At 42.8% G+C, this 20035-nt stretch overlaps 1 protein-coding gene across 2 annotated transcripts in view; it reads right to left on the bottom strand.

Moving 5' to 3' along the window:
• Positions 1-345: 345 nt before the first annotated feature.
• LOC145349912 (BRCA1-associated RING domain protein 1-like) overlaps positions 346-20035 on the bottom strand; it is a 194223-nt gene continuing 174533 nt past the window's right edge. For both annotated transcript variants that reach the window (XM_080198578.1, XM_080198579.1), the window contains 2 exons: positions 11383-11486; positions 346-1564 (listed from right to left, as the gene is read on the bottom strand). In XM_080198578.1, coding sequence (XP_080054704.1) covers positions 1229-1564; positions 11383-11486 — 440 coding nt within the window. In that variant the 3' untranslated portion in view covers positions 346-1228. The remainder of the gene's footprint in view (positions 1565-11382; positions 11487-20035) is intronic.

Consider the following 20035-nt stretch of genomic DNA (forward strand, 5'->3'; position numbering starts at 1 on the left):
ATTAAGGCAAATGGCGTTTGTGCCACCACCAGCAGGAAGAGTGACCCGCCATTGGGAAAATTGCAATGGGATTTTATGTCAGTGGGTTTCTGACTTTTTTGGCTCCCACCAGACTCACTGCATCCCATCCAGCCACCCCGCCAGCCAGCCAGCAAACACTGGTGGGGTGGGAGAATTCCACATCGTTTCCACTGTAAGTTAGTAAGTTGAGGGCACAGGAGTCAGATGAGAGATAATTATTTATACACAGCACGTCACAATGATCTGGAATGTGCTGCCAGAAAGGGAGAATGGAAGCAGGTGCAATAGTAACTTTCAAAAGGGAATTGGATGCATCTTCAAAAAAGATAAATCTGCAGTGCCATGAGGAATGAGCAAGAAGGTGGGACTAATTCAACAGTCCCTTCAAAGTGCCAGCACAGACACGAAAGGGTTGAATGGTCTCCTTCCATGGCTTCTGATTGTAAGGCATTGACTGAATTCATAACTTAAAAAAACTTGGAAGACTTTTCATTGCCCCGAACGACTGAACACAAATTAAGCTGACAACGTTACTGATAATTATCCAGTAAGTTGCTGGAGGTGGAAGACTGCCTGCAGAAAGTCTCCGTCCTGAGTGGAAGTGGCTCACAGTGATGAACCCAATTATCCTAAAGTTATAGACCTGCGTAAATCAAGAGCGGTTTCACAGCTTTTATTGGATTATTTTATTGGTTTATTTAAATGGCTTTACATTTCAGTGATTTGGCAAGAGCTCGAGTAGCGGACAGATATAACTCTGGGACAAACCTCATTACAAAGCACATGATTTGATACCTAGCATGTTAAAAATTGAAGGATGAACACAGCTACAAATGCTGCCACGTAGCACGTCCGGATTCAAGTTAAACAGATGTATTTCATTATTCATTTCATGTTAAAACAAATTGAGTGTGAAAAACGTGTAGAGCAAGATATAAAATAAATCTTTTTATTGAATGAACTTAATTTAGCGTAATGAATACTTAATGTGACACAGTATAAGTGAAGTTAGCAGAGGAAGGTCATTATAAAGCAATTTTTACAATGATTGGTTTAACCAAATTTGGCCCACAATTTTAATGTTATTCACATCTTCTCTGAGCTGCTTTTTCCATTTTAATGCATTTTTCTCCATAATTTTCAATCAATAGCATTGTTTTGCTTCTTTTCATAAAATAAATCAGCTCCAGACATAGCTCTAATTCCATTAGTGCTCAGGAACCAAGAGCAATTCAAATGATTTCACACATTCAATCAGCCATGTAGAATGGATAGTCCACACCTTGCCCAATCTCACCTTCTCAGGCTTGTAATTGCTGTCTTTGTCATAGATGATGTACTGCGTACAGAACGATTGATCGGAGCCAGGCAATGCATGATAAGCCACGGTGTTGATGCTCTGAGTCACGTCGCTGTCCGGCTTGGGCTGCCGGGCAAGGACCTGGCCCCCACCGGCCTTGACCAAGCGAACAAGCTCTTCCTTCTTGCAACTTTTGAATGGCCCCATGAAATAGAAGTGGCAGCCATCAAACAGCTTTGGCAGCTAACGGTCAGCAAAAAAAAACACAGTAAAGAGGCGATTAGAAGCATGTGATGGCATGGGACAATGATGCGTTACGATGCATTTCAACTCGTGCTAGGCGCATGCACTGGGCAACACGGTGGCACAGCGGTAAGCACTGCTGCCTCACAGCGCCAGGGACCCAGGCTTAATTCCCAGCTTGGGTCACTGTGTGCACAAAGTCTGCACATTCTCTCCGGGTGAACAAAGAAAATTACAGCATGGGACAGGCCCTTCTCCGAGCCTGCACCGACCATGTTGCCCGACTTAACTAAAACCCCCTACCCTTCCAGGGACCATATCCCTCTATTCCCATCCTATTCATGTACTTATCCAGATGTCCCTTAAAACTCACTATTGTATCTGCTTCCACTACCTCCCCCGGCAATGAGTTCCAGGCACCCACTACTCTCTGTGTGAAAAATCTGTCTCGTACATCTCTTTTAAAACTTGCCCCTCTCACCTTAAACCTATTCCCCCTAGTAATTGACTCTTCCACCCTTGGAAAAAACTTCTGACTATCCACTCTGTCCAGGCCTCTTATACTCTTGTAGACTTCTATCAGGTCACTTCCCCAACCTCTGTTGTTCCAGTGAGAACAAACCAAGTTTCTCCAACCTCTCCTCATAGCTAATGCCCTCCATAACAGGCAACATCCTGGTAAATCTTTTCTGTACGCTCTCCAAAGCCTCCACATTCTTCTGGCAGTGTGGCAACCAGAACTGAACACTAGATTCCAAGTGCAGCCTAACTAAGGTTCTAAAACTCAATACCCCGGCCGATAAAGGCAAACATGCCCTATGCTTTCCTGACTACTTTCCCCACCTGCATTGCCACCTGTACACCCAGATACCTTTGCCAATCAATACTCTTAAGGGTTCTGCCATTTACTGTATATTTCCTATCTATATTAGACCTTCCAAAATGCATTATCTCACATTTGTCCAGACTAAACTCCATCTGCCACCTCTCCGTCCAAGTCTCCAACTGATCTATATCCTGCTGTACCCTCTGATGATCCTATCTGCAAATCCATCAAACTTTGTGTTGTCCACAAACTTACCAATCAATCCAGTTACATTTTCCTCCAAATCATTCATTTATATTACAAACAGCAAAGGTCACAGCACTGATCCCTGAGGAACATCACTTGTCACAGCCCTCCATTCAGAAACATACCCTTCCACTGCTACCCTCTGTCTTCTTCGGCCGAGCCAGTTTTGTATCCACCTCTGATCCCATGCAACTTCACCTTCTACACCAGTCTGCCTTACTGAAGTCCATGTAGACAAAATCCACTGCCCTACCCTCATCAATCATCTTTGTCACTTCTGTGAAAAACTCAATCAAGTTGGAGCCACACGACCTCCCCTTCACAAAACCATGTCGTCTCTCACTAATACATCCACTTATTTCCAAGTGGAAGTAAACCCTGTCTCGAAGAATCCTCTCCAATAATTTCTCTATCACTGATGTAAGGCTCACTGGCCTGTAATTACCTGGATTATTCTTGCTACCCTTCTTAAACAAAGGAACAGTATTGGCTATTCTCCAATCCTCTGGGACCTCCCCTGTAGGCAGTGAGGATACAGGAATTTCTCTGAAGGCCCCAACTATTTCCGCTCTTGCCTCTCTCAATATTCTGGGATATATCCCACCAGGCCCTGGGGACTTGTCTACCTTAATGTTCTTCAAGAACCTCAATACCTCCTCCATTTTCATCTCAACATGACTCAAACTATCTATACACCCTATCCCAGACTCATCATCCACCAAGGTCTTCTCTTTGGTGAATACTGACCCAAAGTAGTCATTTAATACCTCACCCATTTTCTCTGGCTCCACGCATAAATTCTCTCCCTCGTCCTTGAGTGGGCCCTCTCCCTGGCTATGAAAACCTTGGGATTTTTCTTAATCCTGCTGGCCAATGCTTTTCCGTGACCCCTTTTAGCCCTCCTTACTTCTTAAGTTTCTTTCTACTTTCCTTGTATTCCATACTTGCTTCGTGTGTTCCCAGCTTCCTATCTTTGACAAACGCTTCCTTTTCCTCTTTGACTAGGCTCACAATATCTCTCGTTATCCAAGGTTCACAAGACTTGCCATATTTATCCTTCATCCTTACAGGAATGTGCTGGTCCCGAATCCCTATCAGCTTACACTTGAAAGCCTCCCACATGCCAGATGCTCTGGTTTCCTCCCCCAGTCCAAAGACATGGTGGTTAGGTGGATTGCCCATGCTAAATTCTCCCTTCGTGTACCCAAACAGGCACTGGAGTGTAATGACTAGGGGATTTTCACAGTAACTTCACTGCATTATGAATGTAAATCTACTTGTGGCACTGGTAAATAAACTTTGTACACAGTGAGGATCTGCAGCAGGTATGACCACTCTCTCAGAAATAACCTGTTAGATTATGGAATAATATCGGATACATTTACTGAAATAACACCAACATTTCCCATATTCATCATCATAGAACTACCTAACAAATCAGGAGTAAGGGGATCAGCTGTAATAATTGTAATTTCAATAAAATACTGATCCATGCAGGAGGACATAAACAATGCACACACAAAAGAATAGATTGATATTAGTTCCATGTTACTGACACAATGAGGAGGATGACAGAGGCGGGGCAGCTTTCTAGCTGACATCATATTTCAGGATTGAAGATTGAGCGAATGTGAATTTACAACACAGAAACAGCTATTCAGCCTGCACTGTGGTTACATCACTTACAAGCCTCCTCCTGCCAACTCCAACATGCCCATCTATTCCTTTCCCCCTAAAATATTTATCCAGCTTCACGCATCCCTTAAATGCATTCATGCAATTCCTGATGATAGCAAATTCCAAATTCTAACCACTCTCTGGAGGAAGATGTTTCTCCAGAATTCCTCTCTAATGACCATTTTACTGGTCTCACTCACACATGGAGCATATTCTCTGTGGAATCTTCAAGGCTTCCATCAGGCCAAGCCTAAAACATGCTCAGATCAATTTTGTCAATCTCTCTTCTGAAGAATTAGGTTTTTTCTTCTTCAATCATGGGACATGGGCGTCACTGGCTGGCCAGCATTTATTGCCCACCCCTAGTTGCCTTTGAGGTGGTGGTGGTGAGCTGCCTTCTTGAATCGCTGCAGTCCAGGTTCTGTGGGTTGATCCACAATGCCATTAGGGAGGCAATTCCAGGATTTTGACCCAGCGATTGTAAAGGAATGGCGACGTATTTCCAAGTCAGGATGGTGAGCATCTTGGAGGGGAACTTGCAAGTGGTGGTCTTCCTATGCATTTGTTGCCTTTGTTCTTCCAGATGGAAGTGGTCATGGGTTTGGAAGGCGCTGTCTAAGGGATCTTGGTGAATTGCTGCAGAGCGTCTTATAGATGATGCACACTGCTGCTACTCAGCCTTGGTGATGGGGGGGAGTGGATGTTTGTGGATGTGGTGCCAATCAAGCAGGACTGCTTTGCCCTGGATGGTGTCAAGCTTCTTGAGCATTGCTGGAGCTTCACTCATCCAGGCAAGTGGGGAGTATTCCATCACACTCCTGACTTGTGTCTTGTCGATGTAGGACAGACTTTGGGGAGTCAAGAGTTGAGATACTCGCTGCAGTTATTTACCTACCAGCTTTTAAAAAAAAAATGCATTTACTGTAACAACTATTGCTGCTCCAGGTGTACACTCAAACCAAATCAACTCGATTAAAGAAGATACTCTTCACTCTGTAATTATTCCAGTATCAATACCGTACAAGATTTCAAAATACAAAATGCTAGCCCATCCCCAGTCATCGGCCTGGTGTCAGGTTTCTGCAGATCGCTTAATTATACCCTTCTTGTTTGAGCATTTTAATTATCCACATAATTATATTCAATATCCTTACTGATTAAAACGAATGAACAGAATGGAAATTTGAGGACCAACACGCAAGTGACCGTACTGGTCATATTTGCCCAATGCGCATTACAATTTTTAAACTTGGCCTCAATTTCCATTATCCAGCAATTTATTCCACAAGCAACAATTTCCTTCTTCATCCTATTTGGTTTCCAGCTTAGCATGAATTTGCCTGTGCCAGACCTAATCAAATATAGAGCTTTGAAAGTTATTGACACTAAATATTGGCTGCCTAGCTATCATCCGCAAAATCGTGCGGACCGAATGATCAAGCATAAATCCAGCAGTGGTTCAAATGGATTATTTTTACTCCAGGATGTGTTCAAATTGCTCCAGTGACAATTCTTAGCGGAGGCAGTAGTGTGGTGGTAATATCACCAGACTAGTCATCCAGGGGCCTAGGTCACTGGGAACATTGGTTCGAATCCCACCACAGCAGCTGAAGGAAGATAAATTCAGTAAATTCATCTTCAACTGTCGATTTTCAGGAAAACCCATCTGCTTCACTAATGTCCTTTAGGGAAGGAAATCTGCCGCCCTTACAAGGTCTGTCCTACATGTGACTCCAGAGCCACAGCCATGTGGTTGACTCTCAACTGCCCTTTGAAATGGTCTAGCAAAGCAACTCGGTTCAAAGGCAACTAGATATGGGCAACAAAAAAAAAACACCCTCTGAAATGGCTCGGCAAACTACTCACTCGATTGAATCCAAGTGGGGAGCTGATGGCTTAGTGATATTACTGGTGGACAATTAATCCAGAAACTCAGCTAATGTTCTGGGGACCCAGGTTGGAATCCCACCACAGCAATTCAATAAAAAGTATCTGGAATTAAGAATCTATTGATGACCATGAAACCATTGTCAATTGTGGGAAAAACCCATCTGGTTCATTAATGTTCTTTAAGGAAGGAAATCTGCCATCCTTACCTGGTGTGGCCTACATGTGACTCCAGAACCACAGTAATGTGGTTGACCCTCGACTGCCCTCCAAGGGTAACTAGGGATGGGCAACAAACGTTGGCCAGCCAGTGACACCCATGTCCCACGAATGCATAAAAGAGAAAGGATTGAAACCAGATGTATCACCTGCCATCAACTGGAAACCGCAATGGAAAACACAGCTTGGTCAGCCTGCAGTGTTCTCCCTTAACCATCTGGGGGTTGTGGGAGCTGTTCCAAGCAACAGCCTTGACAAGTCATGGTCACAAAATCATTCCTTCCAGGCAATATCCTAGACACCACAATCACCATCTCTGGGTCTGTCCTGTCCTACTGATAGGACAGACTAACCAGAGGTGACAGCACTGTAACATCCAGCAGGATGGAGCAATCAACATGGAGTCATGAAGGCTCATGCCAAACACGAGCGAGGAAACTTCCTGATGATTACTATCTACTGCTAACGACTCAGTACTCTTCCACTGGAAGAAGCACTCTGGGTGGATGCACTCCGAGTGTGGGGGTTTCCAATATCTATCAAGAAGAATGGCTTGGTAGTACCATGACTGACTGAGTTAGCTGAGTCCTCAAGAACGTAGCTGCTGCACTGGGTCTGCAGCAGTTAGCAAGGAAAGCAAGAGGGACCAAATCCTTACCTGCATCTGCCCATGACAGCATTGGTAGGGGTGATCATACACAATCCTTGTGGAGACAAAGTCCTGTCTTCACATTAAGGACACCCTCCATTGTGTTGTGCGGTACTACCATTGTGCTAAATGGGATAGATTTTGAACAGCTCTAGCAACTCAAAACTGTGCTGTGGGCCATCAACAGCAGCAGAATTGTACTCAACCTCAATCTGTAGCCTCATGGCCCAACATATCCCCCACTCTGCCATAACGACCAAGCCAGGGAATCAATTCTGGTTCAATGAAGAGAGCAGGAGGGCATAATGGAGCAACATCAGGCGTACCTAAAAACGAAGTGATAACCTGGTGAAGCTATAACACAGAACTATTTGCATGCCATCCAGCACAAGCAGCAAGTACTAGACAGAGTTAAGCAATCCCACAACCAACAGATTAGATGAAGCTTTGCAGTCCTTCCACGTCCAGTCATGAACGGTGATGGACAATTAAACAATTCGCTGGAGGCAGCTCCACAAATATCTCATCCTCAATGATTGAGGAGCCCAGCACATCTGTGTAAAGGACAAGGATGAAGCACTCACCACAATCTTCAGCCAGAAATGTCAAGTGGATGATCCATCTTGGCCTCCAACGGAGGCCCCCAGCATCTGAGATCACGTACCAATCAAGAACAGCTTCTTCCCTGCTGCCGTCAAACTTTTGAATGGGCTTACCTCGTATTAAGTTGAGCTTTCTCTACACCTAGCTGTGACTGTAATACTACATTCTGCACCCTCTCCTTTCCTTCCCTATGTACAGAATGCTTTGTCTGCATAGTGTGTAAGAAACAATGCTTTTCACTGTACACTAATCACAAAAATCAGTCTTCAGTTAATTCAATTCACTCCACATGAAATCGTGAAATGTCTGAAGGCACTGGATACTGCAAAGGCAATAAGCCCTGACAATAGTCCTGAAGACTGGTGCTCCAGAACATGCTTAACCCCTAGCCAAGCTGTTCTAGTACAGTTACAACACTGTCATCTATGCAGCAGTGTAGAAAATTGACCAGATATGCCCTGTACACAGAAAGGACAAATCCAACCTGGCCAATTCCCACCACATCAGTCAAGTACTTTCAACAATAACCTGCTCAGTCCCAGGGCCTCACAGGAACTCATTACAGCCTTTGTCTAACATGGACAAGGGAGCTGAATTCCAGAGGTGAGGTCAGAGTTAAAGTCCTTGGCATCTTTTGACTGAGTATGGTATCAAAGAGACTTGCAAAACGGAGAATAGGGGAAACTCTTCATTGGCTCAAGTCATATCTAGCACAAAGATGGTTGAGGTTGTTGGGAGGCGTATCATCTCAACTCCAGAATAGCACTGCAGGAGTCCCTCACAGTAGTGTCCTAAGTCCAACCAGCTGCTTCATCAATGACCTTCCCTCCATCATAAGGTCAGACGCGGGGATGTTCGCTGATGACTGCAAAGGGTTCCATACCATTCACAGCTTCTCAGATACTGAAGAAATCCATGTTAGTATGCAGCAAGACCTGGACAGTATCTAGGGTTGGGCTGACAAGTGGCAAGTAATATTCACGCCACACAAATGCCAGGCAATGACCATTTCCAACAACAGAGAATCCACTGTCTCCACTTGACATTCAATGGGATTACCACTGTTGAATCTCCCACCATCAACATCCTGAGGATGAACCAGACTAGCCATACAAATACTGTAGCCGCAACAACTGATTAGATGCTAGGAATCCTTCGGCGAGTGACTCACCTCTTGACCCTCCAAAGCTTGTCTATCGTTTTCAAGGCACAGGTCAGGAGTGTGATGGAATACTCTTCATTTGCCTGAACGAATGTCTCTCCATAACCTGCTTGATTGTAATCCCATCCACCACCTTCACCATATACTCCTTCCACCACTGACAACGATGGCAGCAGTGTGCACCATCTACAAGATGCACCGCAGCATCTCACCAAGGTTCGTTTGTCAGCACTTTCAAAACCCACAACTTCTACCACCTAAGACAAGGGCAGCAGATACATGGAAATACACCACCTGCAGGCTTTTCTCCAAGCCACACATCTCTGTTCCTTCACTGTCACCTGGTCAAAATCCTGGAATTCTCTCCCTAATTCCCTCTTCTGGGCATTCCTACAACACTTGGACTGCAGCAGTCCAGGGCAGCTCATCGTCACCTTCTCAAGGGCAATAAATGCTGGCCTAGCCAGCAACACCCACATCCCGTGAAAGAACAAAAAATAAGCAGTGTAGCAGCTTCTCCTGTAAGCAGGTGACTCCTGATAATTCAAAATTGTTTTTTTTTTATTAAAAAAGTGTAATTATCCAGTCATTCAAACTGAACAGTGTAAAATTACAAAACAAAATCAAAATTGTTTACATATGCCTCTGCCAGTTTTCAGGCTCCACATGACCAGTTTCTCATTTTATTTAATCTCATTTTACCAATGCATCTGTCAGTTGTTTGCCGTTTCATCTACTTATCTAAATTTCACCTAAATGCATCCATGCATTTCATTCAGCTCAACAAAGAGTCCAGAGGGCCATTTTTTTCAGACAGAGGGTGGTGAGCGTCTGGAACAAGCTGCCAAAGGCAGCAGTAGAGGCAGGTACAAATTTTTCATTTAAAAAGCATTTAGACAGTTACGTGGGTATAGACTGATATGGGCCAAATGTGGGCAATTGGGACTAGCTTAGTGATAAAAACTGGGCGGCATGGACAAGTTGGGCCAAAGGGCCTGTTTCTACGCCGCTGTGAACCATTCCACATGGCGGAGTGTTCTTCATTATAAACATTCTGTGTCAAGAAGTTTCTCCTGAATTCCAAAGACAAAGAACAAAGAAAATTACAGCACAGGAACAGGCCTTCCAAGCCCCCACCGACCATGCTGCCCCACAACCCCCCAACCCTTCCAGGGACCATATCCCTCTATTCCCATCGTATTCACGTATTTGTCAAGACGCCCTTTAACAGTCACTATCGTACCTGCTTTCACTACCTCCCCTGGCAGCAAGTTCCAGGCACCCACCACCCTCTGTGTAAAAAAAACTTGCCTCATAAAACTCCTTGGATTTATTAGTGACCACCTTATATTTACGGCACCTAGATTTGGACTCTCCAAAAGTGGGAAAATCTTCTGTACACCTACTGCACTGAACCCCCTTCATCACTTTCAAAACCTTCACCTCTCAGTCTTCTCTTTTCTGGAGAAAAGCACGTCAGCCTGCAGTCTTTATTGATTGTTATACACTCTGTGTAACAGAAATCGGCAAGGATGATGCCAGAACTTTCTTCCGGGCCTAATCCTTTTCTAACATTGAGCGCCAGAAAAAAAAAGTGCACTGTACACAGTGTGATTTAACACAGGTCCCCTATACGATCAATCTAACTGCTCCTCTCTGAATTGTTCCTATGGAAATTGATCCCAGAGCTTTGTATGCGCTTTTTATTGTATTTGTTTTATCTTCAGATGATTCTAAACACATTTCTGTCAATTCACACACAGTCCACTAGACAGCCTCAAGTACAGTGAGGTATTGGCCTGGAATGATACTGCACCACAACTGGATGAGATGGTCTCATGGAGTGGGAATCACACCACACTGTTTGAGTACAAGTAACAGTTCAACGGAACCGTGTTGTCCAAATCCCGCTGCCATTTTCATAGAATCCCTACAGTGTAGGAAGAAGCCATTCGGCCCATCGAGTCTGCACTGACCACAATCCCACCCAGACCCCATCCCCATAACCCCATGCATTTATCATAGCTAGTCCCCCTGACACTACCAATCCACCTAACCCACACACCCTTGGAGTGTGGGAGGAAACCCATGCAGACATGGGGAGAACATGCAAACTCCACACAGACAGTGACCCAAGGTGGGAATTGAACCTGGGTCCCTGGCACTGAGAGGCAGAAGTGCTAACTACTGTGCTGCCCATAAAATCCATTGTAAAATCCAAATGACTGCATCAATATGAAACTGGTACCATGATTCCACATCGGAAACAAGAGGAACTCAAAGCAATTTCCAATGCTAGAGGGGAAAAAACAGCTCATTAAATATTTTCAATTTGTTAGGGAGTATGTATAAACACACGCTGATGCTATGGTACCCAAAATCATTGTCATAGCAAGCAGAGTTCTGATTTTTTTAAAAAACACAGTTATCAAAAAATCAACTTTACAAGAATGCTGCAAAATGTGAGTTGAAAGAAAACAAGTGTCACAATTTGACAGTTTAAAAAGCAGCATTGTAATATCCATCAGAGAAAAGCAGACTCGTGTTACCTGCTGCTCCCGGTTGAGTCGCCCACGTTTGGGACCATATACACTGCTTATCTCGTAGTTGTCTTCAGCAACTCTGTCACTGATCTCCAGGCAAGCTGTCACCCCTTGGCAATGGAGAAGAAAAGCATCGCTGTTAACGAGCATTAATGGCAAATGGAAGCAATTCTCCCTAATACTTAGCCACACAGTTGGGCTTTTCCTGTCAGTATACAAGACAAAGCAGAGCAAGTATGTGTCATGGTTAAACTATCATGACAACTATTCCGTGCAAGGAGCTTTTGTCCCCTTTATTGCTAAAAAAAGACAAGCATTTATTCCAGAGCTGTGCCTGCAAATGTGTTTTTTTTTGCCATTACCTGTTTTGAAATATTTATACATGAATATGCCACCGTTAGACAGGACATCAATCAGCAGATTATAAAGTGGCAAAGCTTGGATTATAACCAAGCCTTGCAGCAAATCACAAAATAGAGGTTGTTGAACTGGCATTATCAACATGTTATTTATCTTCATACAGTGCAAGTTGACTCAACAACCCCTCTGGTTAACATCAGGAGTTGACTGTAATTAATGGAGCCATGGACAACTCTGATATTTTCATCTTCCAAATGGGCACTTCACAGCCTTCCTGACTGAAGATTGAATTCAACAAGCTCAAAGCATGAACTTTCTCCTCCACCTTCACCCCATTTCCAATTATTCTGTTTCATTTGTTCTTTTCATCTTGTTCATCTGTTCTTATTATGCCTTATACAAATAAGGTTATTTTTATTTCTCCCACCCTTGAAATCTTGCTCTCCATCTCGACCCTTCCAAACCTCGGGACAACTGCCACATTCCTCAGGTTGTCCGTTGCCACTCTGCATCTCTGTTCCGCCATTCATTCATTCCGACTGCGTACTGGACACTTTTAGCGCCATTCTCAGCCTTTATCATCATTATTTACATTTCCTTTGACTAATTACAGCACCCCCCCCAACCTCATAGTACAAATCTTGTCTGATTTTCTTTGCCTTCAGCTCTGACGAAGGGTCACCCTGACACAAACGTTGGCTCTATTCTCTCTCCACAGATGCTGTCAGGTCTGCTGAGTTTTTCCAGCATTTTCTGATACTTTCCCATCTTTACCTCAGGGTCCTTGGGCAGTACATTATTCTAACAAGTACATACTGGGGAGGCGACGGCCTAGTAGTGATATGCTCGCTAGATTAATAACCCAGAAACTCAGCTAATTTCTGGGGACCTGGGTTCAAATCCCGCCATGGCAGATGGTGGAATTTGAATTCAATTAAAAAAAATGGAATCAAGAATCTACTGATGATCCTGAAACCATTGTTGACTGTTGGAAAAAAAAATCCATCTGGTTCATTAATATCCTTTTGGGAAGGAAATCTGCCACCATTACCTAGTCTGACCTACACATGACTCCACTGCCCCAGCAATTTGGCTGACTCTTAATTGCCTTTGGGCAACTAGGGATGGTAATAAATGCTGGCCAGCCGGTGACACCCATGTCCCACAAGTAAATAAAAAAAAGTTACTGTACAATGTCAAAAATGTGAAGATCTTGGATACAGAATTTTCGTGTGACTAAAGGGATAACTGATGGACTGTTCTGAGGAGAACATCAAACAAAGTGACAAAGTATAAAAGAGATAAAATTTCAAACTAGGCCCGTGAAAGTTACCGAAAGTCTAATATTCTTCAGTGAATGGTTGCAGAGAAAACGCTTTATATCTAAAATATAAAATCCATGTTAACAGGATTTTCATTCAATTATAAAATCGCCAATGAGCAAATTCCAAACAGTTTGTAATAAGGCAGATTCTAAATGCAATTTAAAAGAAGTTGAGAAAACTCGCCCAAAACTAAAACACATTGTTTACCTGAAGTCTGTAAAAACATAACAAATTCAAGTTAAAACCTGATTTCCTTGAGTAAAGAAAACTCGGATTGTTTTCATCTCCCCAGAGAGTGAAGCAGGATTTTTAAACCTCTCCACAGCTGTTACACACACTAAAGCTTTTCTGAAAAATAGCCATGTCAACAATGGAATTAATCAAGGCCTGGGTGAGAATAATTTGTTGCGCGAACGCACACATGGAGAGAGTCCAATTTACCTATTTGCATAAGGGAATAATGTCATGCACTGACCCATTATTAAAGATGCATTTGTCAATGAAATGCAGACTGTCGTCAATGGTTAGGTTGTAACACTTGTCAGTTTCTTAAACTGACCTCGCATCCTCCATGCAGATCAGCGTACGTTATGCCTTCACCTGCTTTTATCTAGCTGAATGGTATAAAACTCAGGTTGAGCAGAGAGCCTCACCAACATATTCCAGCTTACAGACTATATCGGATAATGACAGGTGATCTTGACTCTCTAGTCAAACGTCAACCCTCTTCAGAGAATCATACAGCACAGAGGGAGGCCACTCAGCCATGATGACTGCGTCAGCTCTTTCAAATAATAATCTAAATGATCTCTTCTCCTCTTGCGCTCCTCCCTACAGCCCTGCAAATATCACCTTTCCAATGGAGATATTTATCACATTTCTAATAAGTGTGATCACACTTATTGCAGTTGCTACTGCTGAAAGTTACTATTGAATCCTACTTTCACCATCTTTTCAGACATTACCGTCAAGATTATTGTAACACGCTACTTAAAAAAAAATTCTCCTCATCTCACCTCTGATCTACTGCTAATTAGATGAAGACTAAGAATGCAGGAAACACTTAGCAGGGTTAGGCAAGATCAATCATGATTTACAATCACTACATACATTTAGTGAATGCAAAACGGATAAAAGGACAATACTTAGTAGCAGTAGCACACTTACATTAATTACAAACTTTTATGAATCTCCTCAAACTGTCAATAACAAACCACAAAACATGAACATTCTGAACAGGAGTCATATGGACTTGGAACATTGGGCATGATCTTACCAGCCATTCATGCCAAGCTCTCGCTGCAGCAGCGTTCGAGAATTTGGCAACAAGCCACATCTCCAACTGGCCTCGCATCCTCCATGCAAATCAGCGTACGTTATGCCTTCACCTGCCCTTTACCTAACTGAATGGTGCACGACTCAGGTTGAGCAGAGAGCCTCACCAACACATCCCAGCTTACAGACTATAATCGCACGATGACAGGTGATCCTGACTCTGGTCAAACGTTGACCCTCTTTCAAAAATCATACATCATGCAGCAGGATGGGACAATCCTGCTGGCGTGAATGGACGGGAACTTCTGCCCATTAACTCTTGATTCCCTCACCACAGATGCTGCCAGACTTGCTGAGTTTTCCCAGCATTTTCTGTGTCTATGCTAAACATGTGTGCAAGACAGATCCCCTAATTAAAAAAAAGGTTTGTTTTAGTTGCCACTTATCACAGAAATTCTCAGGCAGTTAATAACCGGTGAAGTACTTTTGTAATCATTGTTTTAACATAGGAAGTCTGGCAACCAATTTGCACACAGCAATATCACACAAGCAACCAGGTAATATGTACATATAAGCAATATGAGGAATAAATATTGTCCAGGATACTGAAGAGAATTCCTCAGCTCTTCTTTGAAATAGTGCAAGGGGATCATTTACCTGAGAGAGAACACAAGGCCTTTGTTTTACGTTCCATCTTGTAGACATCACCTCTTAGCAGTGCAGCACTCCCTTAGCATTGCAGTCTCAATGAGATTTCACATATATTTTTGCAGGCTTGTACAGTACCTCTGATGGCTGGCAACCAAACATAAATCTACAACCTGTAGCTTCCAGCAGCAGAGATGTCTGCCAAAGCATCCACACAGAATCACGGCCCTGCTCATTCCTCAAGTGTGAATGGTGCCTCCAAAGGTATGGCAGTCAATCAAAGCATAGTCCTTAAAAAACAATTCACATATGATGTGTGAACTGAATGGAATGCTCTTGATCAGTTCCAAACACGCTGAGTGATCTGCAACACACATCTGCATCCAAGGGCAATGACAGCAATCAAACCATAGATACCAAGACCTTGTCTTGACACAGATCCAGACTGCAATGTGCCTTCTCTACAGCCTAAGCAACAGCGAGCAGAAACCAATTTTAATTCTGTGCAGTGTAACTGACAAGAAATAATGCAATAAATAAGCCATCATGGCCATTTTTGTTACACTAACATATGGTGCCACAAAACAGTGGAGAGACATCAGTTCAAAACAAATTATTCCCTCGACTGAAATAAGGCCAGGAATTTATCCAACTGCACTGCCCAAGAGAACCTACGGCCTTTGCTTTTATGGTGGTAGAATATCAACTGGCTCATTATTTGGCTGTGGGGAGGAAGAGAATGAGATGTTCTTGTGCACCCCAATATCTGATGCCATAAGGGCTTAATCAAGACCTCTTTAGGTGATAGGTTTAATAAGGTAGCATGAATATTCGACCTAACCACAGCATTTTGAAGCACTTGATAAGTCTTTTCAGACGTATAAAAATAGAATAGCACAATACTGAAGGAGGCTATTCAGACCATCAAGTCTGCTCTATCCGGTTAGCTCCACTCCTCCTGCTGTTTCATCCTTGCAATTTTTCTGCCTTGAATTATTTGCCCAATTCCCTTTTGAAAGTTACTGTTGAATCCGTGTCCTCTCCCTCATCAGCCAGTGCATTCCAAATCCTAACCAGCTGTCATGCAACCAGATTTAGGGTAACTTTTATTTTTAATCAAAATGAGGCAAGTCCAACATGAGGAGGGACAGTCTTGGTCTTGGTTTTGGGAATGAATCTGGCAGGGGCAAGAGGTACAAGTGGGAGAGGATCACAATTCAGTGAGATTTCACATTGTTTTGTAAAAAGACAGAAATAGAGCAGGAACAAAACTTTTACATTAGAGAAAGGCCAATTTTCTTATGGTAAGATGTGATTTGGCAAAAAGTGGACTGGAAATTGCAACTTAAAGGTACTTAAAAGTGTTAGAGCAGTGGGTCTACAGTACCCTGAATGTCAAGGACAAGGTTAAAAAAAAGGAAATTTATATTAGATATTGAGAGCTCAAGGGTGCAGCAAGCTTAAAGAAGTAAACTAAGTGCTGAGATTAAATTAAATAAAGAGATTACAAAAGCAATGAGAGGGCATGAAAATATTTTGATGATTAAAATCAAAAATGTTTTATCAATACAAAAATATCAACAATATAAAGATGTGCAGATTAGGTGGATTGGCTATGCTAAATTCTCCATTAGTGTCAGGGGACTAGCAGGGTAAACATGTGGGATCGGGGTGTCAGTACAGGCTCAATGGCTTCCTTCTGCACTATAGGGATTCTATAACTAGGGGGAAGGATAGAGCTTATTGGAGACCTTATCAAACACGTGGCTGGAGAAGTGGTGTAGGGCAGAGGGCCATCAGATTTCTGAGGCATCATGACTGGTTCTGGGGTCACTGGAACCTGTACAAGATGCACAGCATTGAGACGAATATCCTTGCAGGGAGATTTGATAGTGCTGCTGGCCAGAGATGTCCAGGGAAATGGGAACCTGAGGGGGATGGGGGTGTCGCTCAAATCAGAAGGAGCTAAAGCTGTTTCGGGAAGTAGAAAAGTAGCAAGTGAAATTAGAAGGCAGGCAAAGTAAAGGCAAGCATCAACTAAGCTTAGAATTTGGAATAATGTCAAAAGACCAAGTAAGTGGCACTCTATCCAAACACAAACAGCATGGACAATAAAGACAGAAATAGAGGTAAATGTGCAAGATTTAATTGCCATTACACAAACAAGGCTGCAAGGTGACCAAGACAGAGGACTGACTATTCAAGAACACTTGACATTTAGGAAGGATAGCCAGAAAGGAAAAAGAGAGGTGATGTCTTTACGGAGTTTGCACATCCTCTTCATGTCTGAATGGGTTTCCTCCAGGTGTTCTGGTTTCCTCTCACAGTCCAACGATGTGCAGGATAGGTTGATTGGCTATGGTAAAATTGCCCCTAATGTCAGGGAGATTAGCAGGGTAAATAAATGGGATTATGGGGACAGGGCCTGGGTGGGATTGTGGTCGGTGCAGGCTCGATTGGCCAAATGACCTCCTTCTGCACTTCAGGGATATTATGTTGCATGGAAAACAAAGGAAGGGATCAGTACATTAGTAAGTGAGGATCTCAGATTGGGTGAACAAGTATTAGAATCTATTTGGGTGGAGCTAAGAAACAGCAACAGCAGTAAACACTGGTAGTTGTTTACAGGCCACTGAACAATAGTGATAATCTAGATCTTGGTATTAATCAGGAGATTAGAGAAGCATGAAGTATGGGTCATACAGTAATTGCTTCAATTGCATATAGATTAGGTAAAGCTAATCAGCACTAAGGCAATGGAAGACGAATTTCTGGAGCGTGTGAGGGAGCATTCTAGAGCAATAAGCGAGGAACCGACTGAGAACAGGATATTTTAGATCTAGTATTATGTAACAATAAAAGGTTAATTAATAATCTTGCTGTAAAAACTTTAGGGATGAGTGATCATAATATGGTATCAAGGCTGTGTAACATATTTATACCTTTTGGATATCACCTGACATTATAAAATCCTGACACTGACAATACAGATTGCAGTTGTAATTTAACTAACTTCTTATCACACTACCAACAGGTGAAGGTCATTAATTTTGTGATTGTTACTTTCACACAACAGCATGCTAAGGAAGGATTCTAATAACTTATTTTAAAGCTTTAACTGCTGATAACTACATTTGCTTACTTCAAAACTATTAATGTTGAATCGTATTAATTGCCTCATTTCAGTCCCTCATTCTGGACCCCTGGTCAGCAATTACCTGGCCCAGGATCAGCTGCTCACCAGAAACTCAGGGGATCGTACTGGAGGTCAGTGTGTTTCAGATCTGCTACCTTGTCATTCTCTCTGCTGAAGTCCTGTTGATCTAAGCTAAGACCTGAAGCATCATTTCATTAAATTGCAAAATCGTGATCAATGTTCCTGATCATGTATTTACTGGAAGGTAAGTGTCAGTAGCAGTGAATACTGTGGTACATTCCTATTGGCTAGCATTACTGTCTGTACTGCTTGGGATACCATTAGCAAAAAAAAGAGAGATTAAATGTTAACACTGCAACAGATGCAATAACTGCTGCCACTCTCCTTTCCCACCCGTCACACTGCATTCTTGCCACCTTGCCCTGATTACTGGCCGAGTCCTCCAATATCCAAGCCTCTCCTGTGGCCAGTCACACACACCCTTTCCTTCGCGATTGATGACTGTTTTTCCCCCATTGAGGGATATGGGGATAGTGTAGTGGAAAAAGGCACTAAAGTGGATGATCAGCCATGATCATGTTGGGCCAGTGGGCTGACAAGTGGCAGTTGGAGTTTAAATTAGATAAATGCGAGGTGATGCATTTTGGTAGATTCAACCAGGGCAGGACTTACTCAGTTAATGGTAGGGCACTGCGGAGAGTTACAGAACAAAGAGATCTAGGGGTATAGGTTCATAGCTCCTTGAAAGTGGAGACAAAGGTGGACAGAGTGGTGAAGAAGGCATTCAGCAAGCTTGGTTTCATTGATCAGAACATTGAATAGAGGAGTTAGGACGTCTTGTTGAAGCTATAGGAGACAATGATAAGGCCACACTTGGAATACTGTGTACAGTTCTGGTCGCCCTATTATAGGAAGGATATTATTTAACTAAAAGAGTGCAGAAGTGATTTACTCGGATGCTACTGGGACTTAATAATTTGAATTATAAGGAAAGGCTGGATAGACCAGGGCTTTTGTCTGGAGCTTAGAAGGCTGAGGGGTGATCTTATAGAGGTTTATAAAATAACAAGGGACAAAGATCATCTAGATAGTCAATATCTTTTCTCAAAGGTAGTGGAGTCTAAAACTAGAGGGCATAGGTTTAAGGTGAGGGGGAGAGATACAAAAGTGCCCAAAGGATGTTGAGTGTCTGGAACAACCTGACAAAGGTAGTAGTAGAGGTGGGTACAATTTTATCTTTTAAAAAGTGTTTAGACAGATATATGGGTAAGATGGGTATAGAGGGATATGGGCCAAATACGGGCAATTGGGATTAGCTTAGGGGTTTAAAAAAAGGCAGCATGGACAAGTTGGGCCAAAGAGCCTGGTTCCATGTTGTAAACCTCTATGACTCTATATTGAATGGTGGGGTAGGTTCAACAGACTCCTATACAAGGAAACAAATTAAGAAAAACATAGATGGCTCAAAGATCATGAAAGGCGAAAGAAAATAAATAAATGAAAAACAATAAAGCAGAAGGTCTAGATGAAATACACACTGAACAAAGTAAACGTTTATAAGACTTTGAAATAAACAAATTAACTCACATCTTTCATAAAGTTTATGACATGGTAGAAATCCCAAAGACTCAAGTAAATCAATGCTTATTGAGCTCCCTAAAAAGTCCAGAGATAGTTAGGTAATACAAGTGGGTGCGTGGAAAATCAACACCAGTCAATTTCTTTTTTATTTGTTTGTGGGATGTGAGCATCGCTGGCTGGGCCAGCACTTATTGCCCATCCCGGAGGGCACTTAAGAATCAACCACATTGCTGTGGCTCTGGAGTCACGTGTAGGCCAGACTAGGTAAGGACAGCAGATTTCCTTTCCTAAAGGACATTAGTGGACCAGATGG

This window comes from Carcharhinus amblyrhynchos, chromosome 11, assembly GCF_965287045.1.
Source record: "Carcharhinus amblyrhynchos chromosome 11, sCarAmb.v2.hapA, whole genome shotgun sequence".
In the NCBI taxonomy this organism is placed as follows: domain Eukaryota; kingdom Metazoa; phylum Chordata; class Chondrichthyes; order Carcharhiniformes; family Carcharhinidae; genus Carcharhinus; species Carcharhinus amblyrhynchos.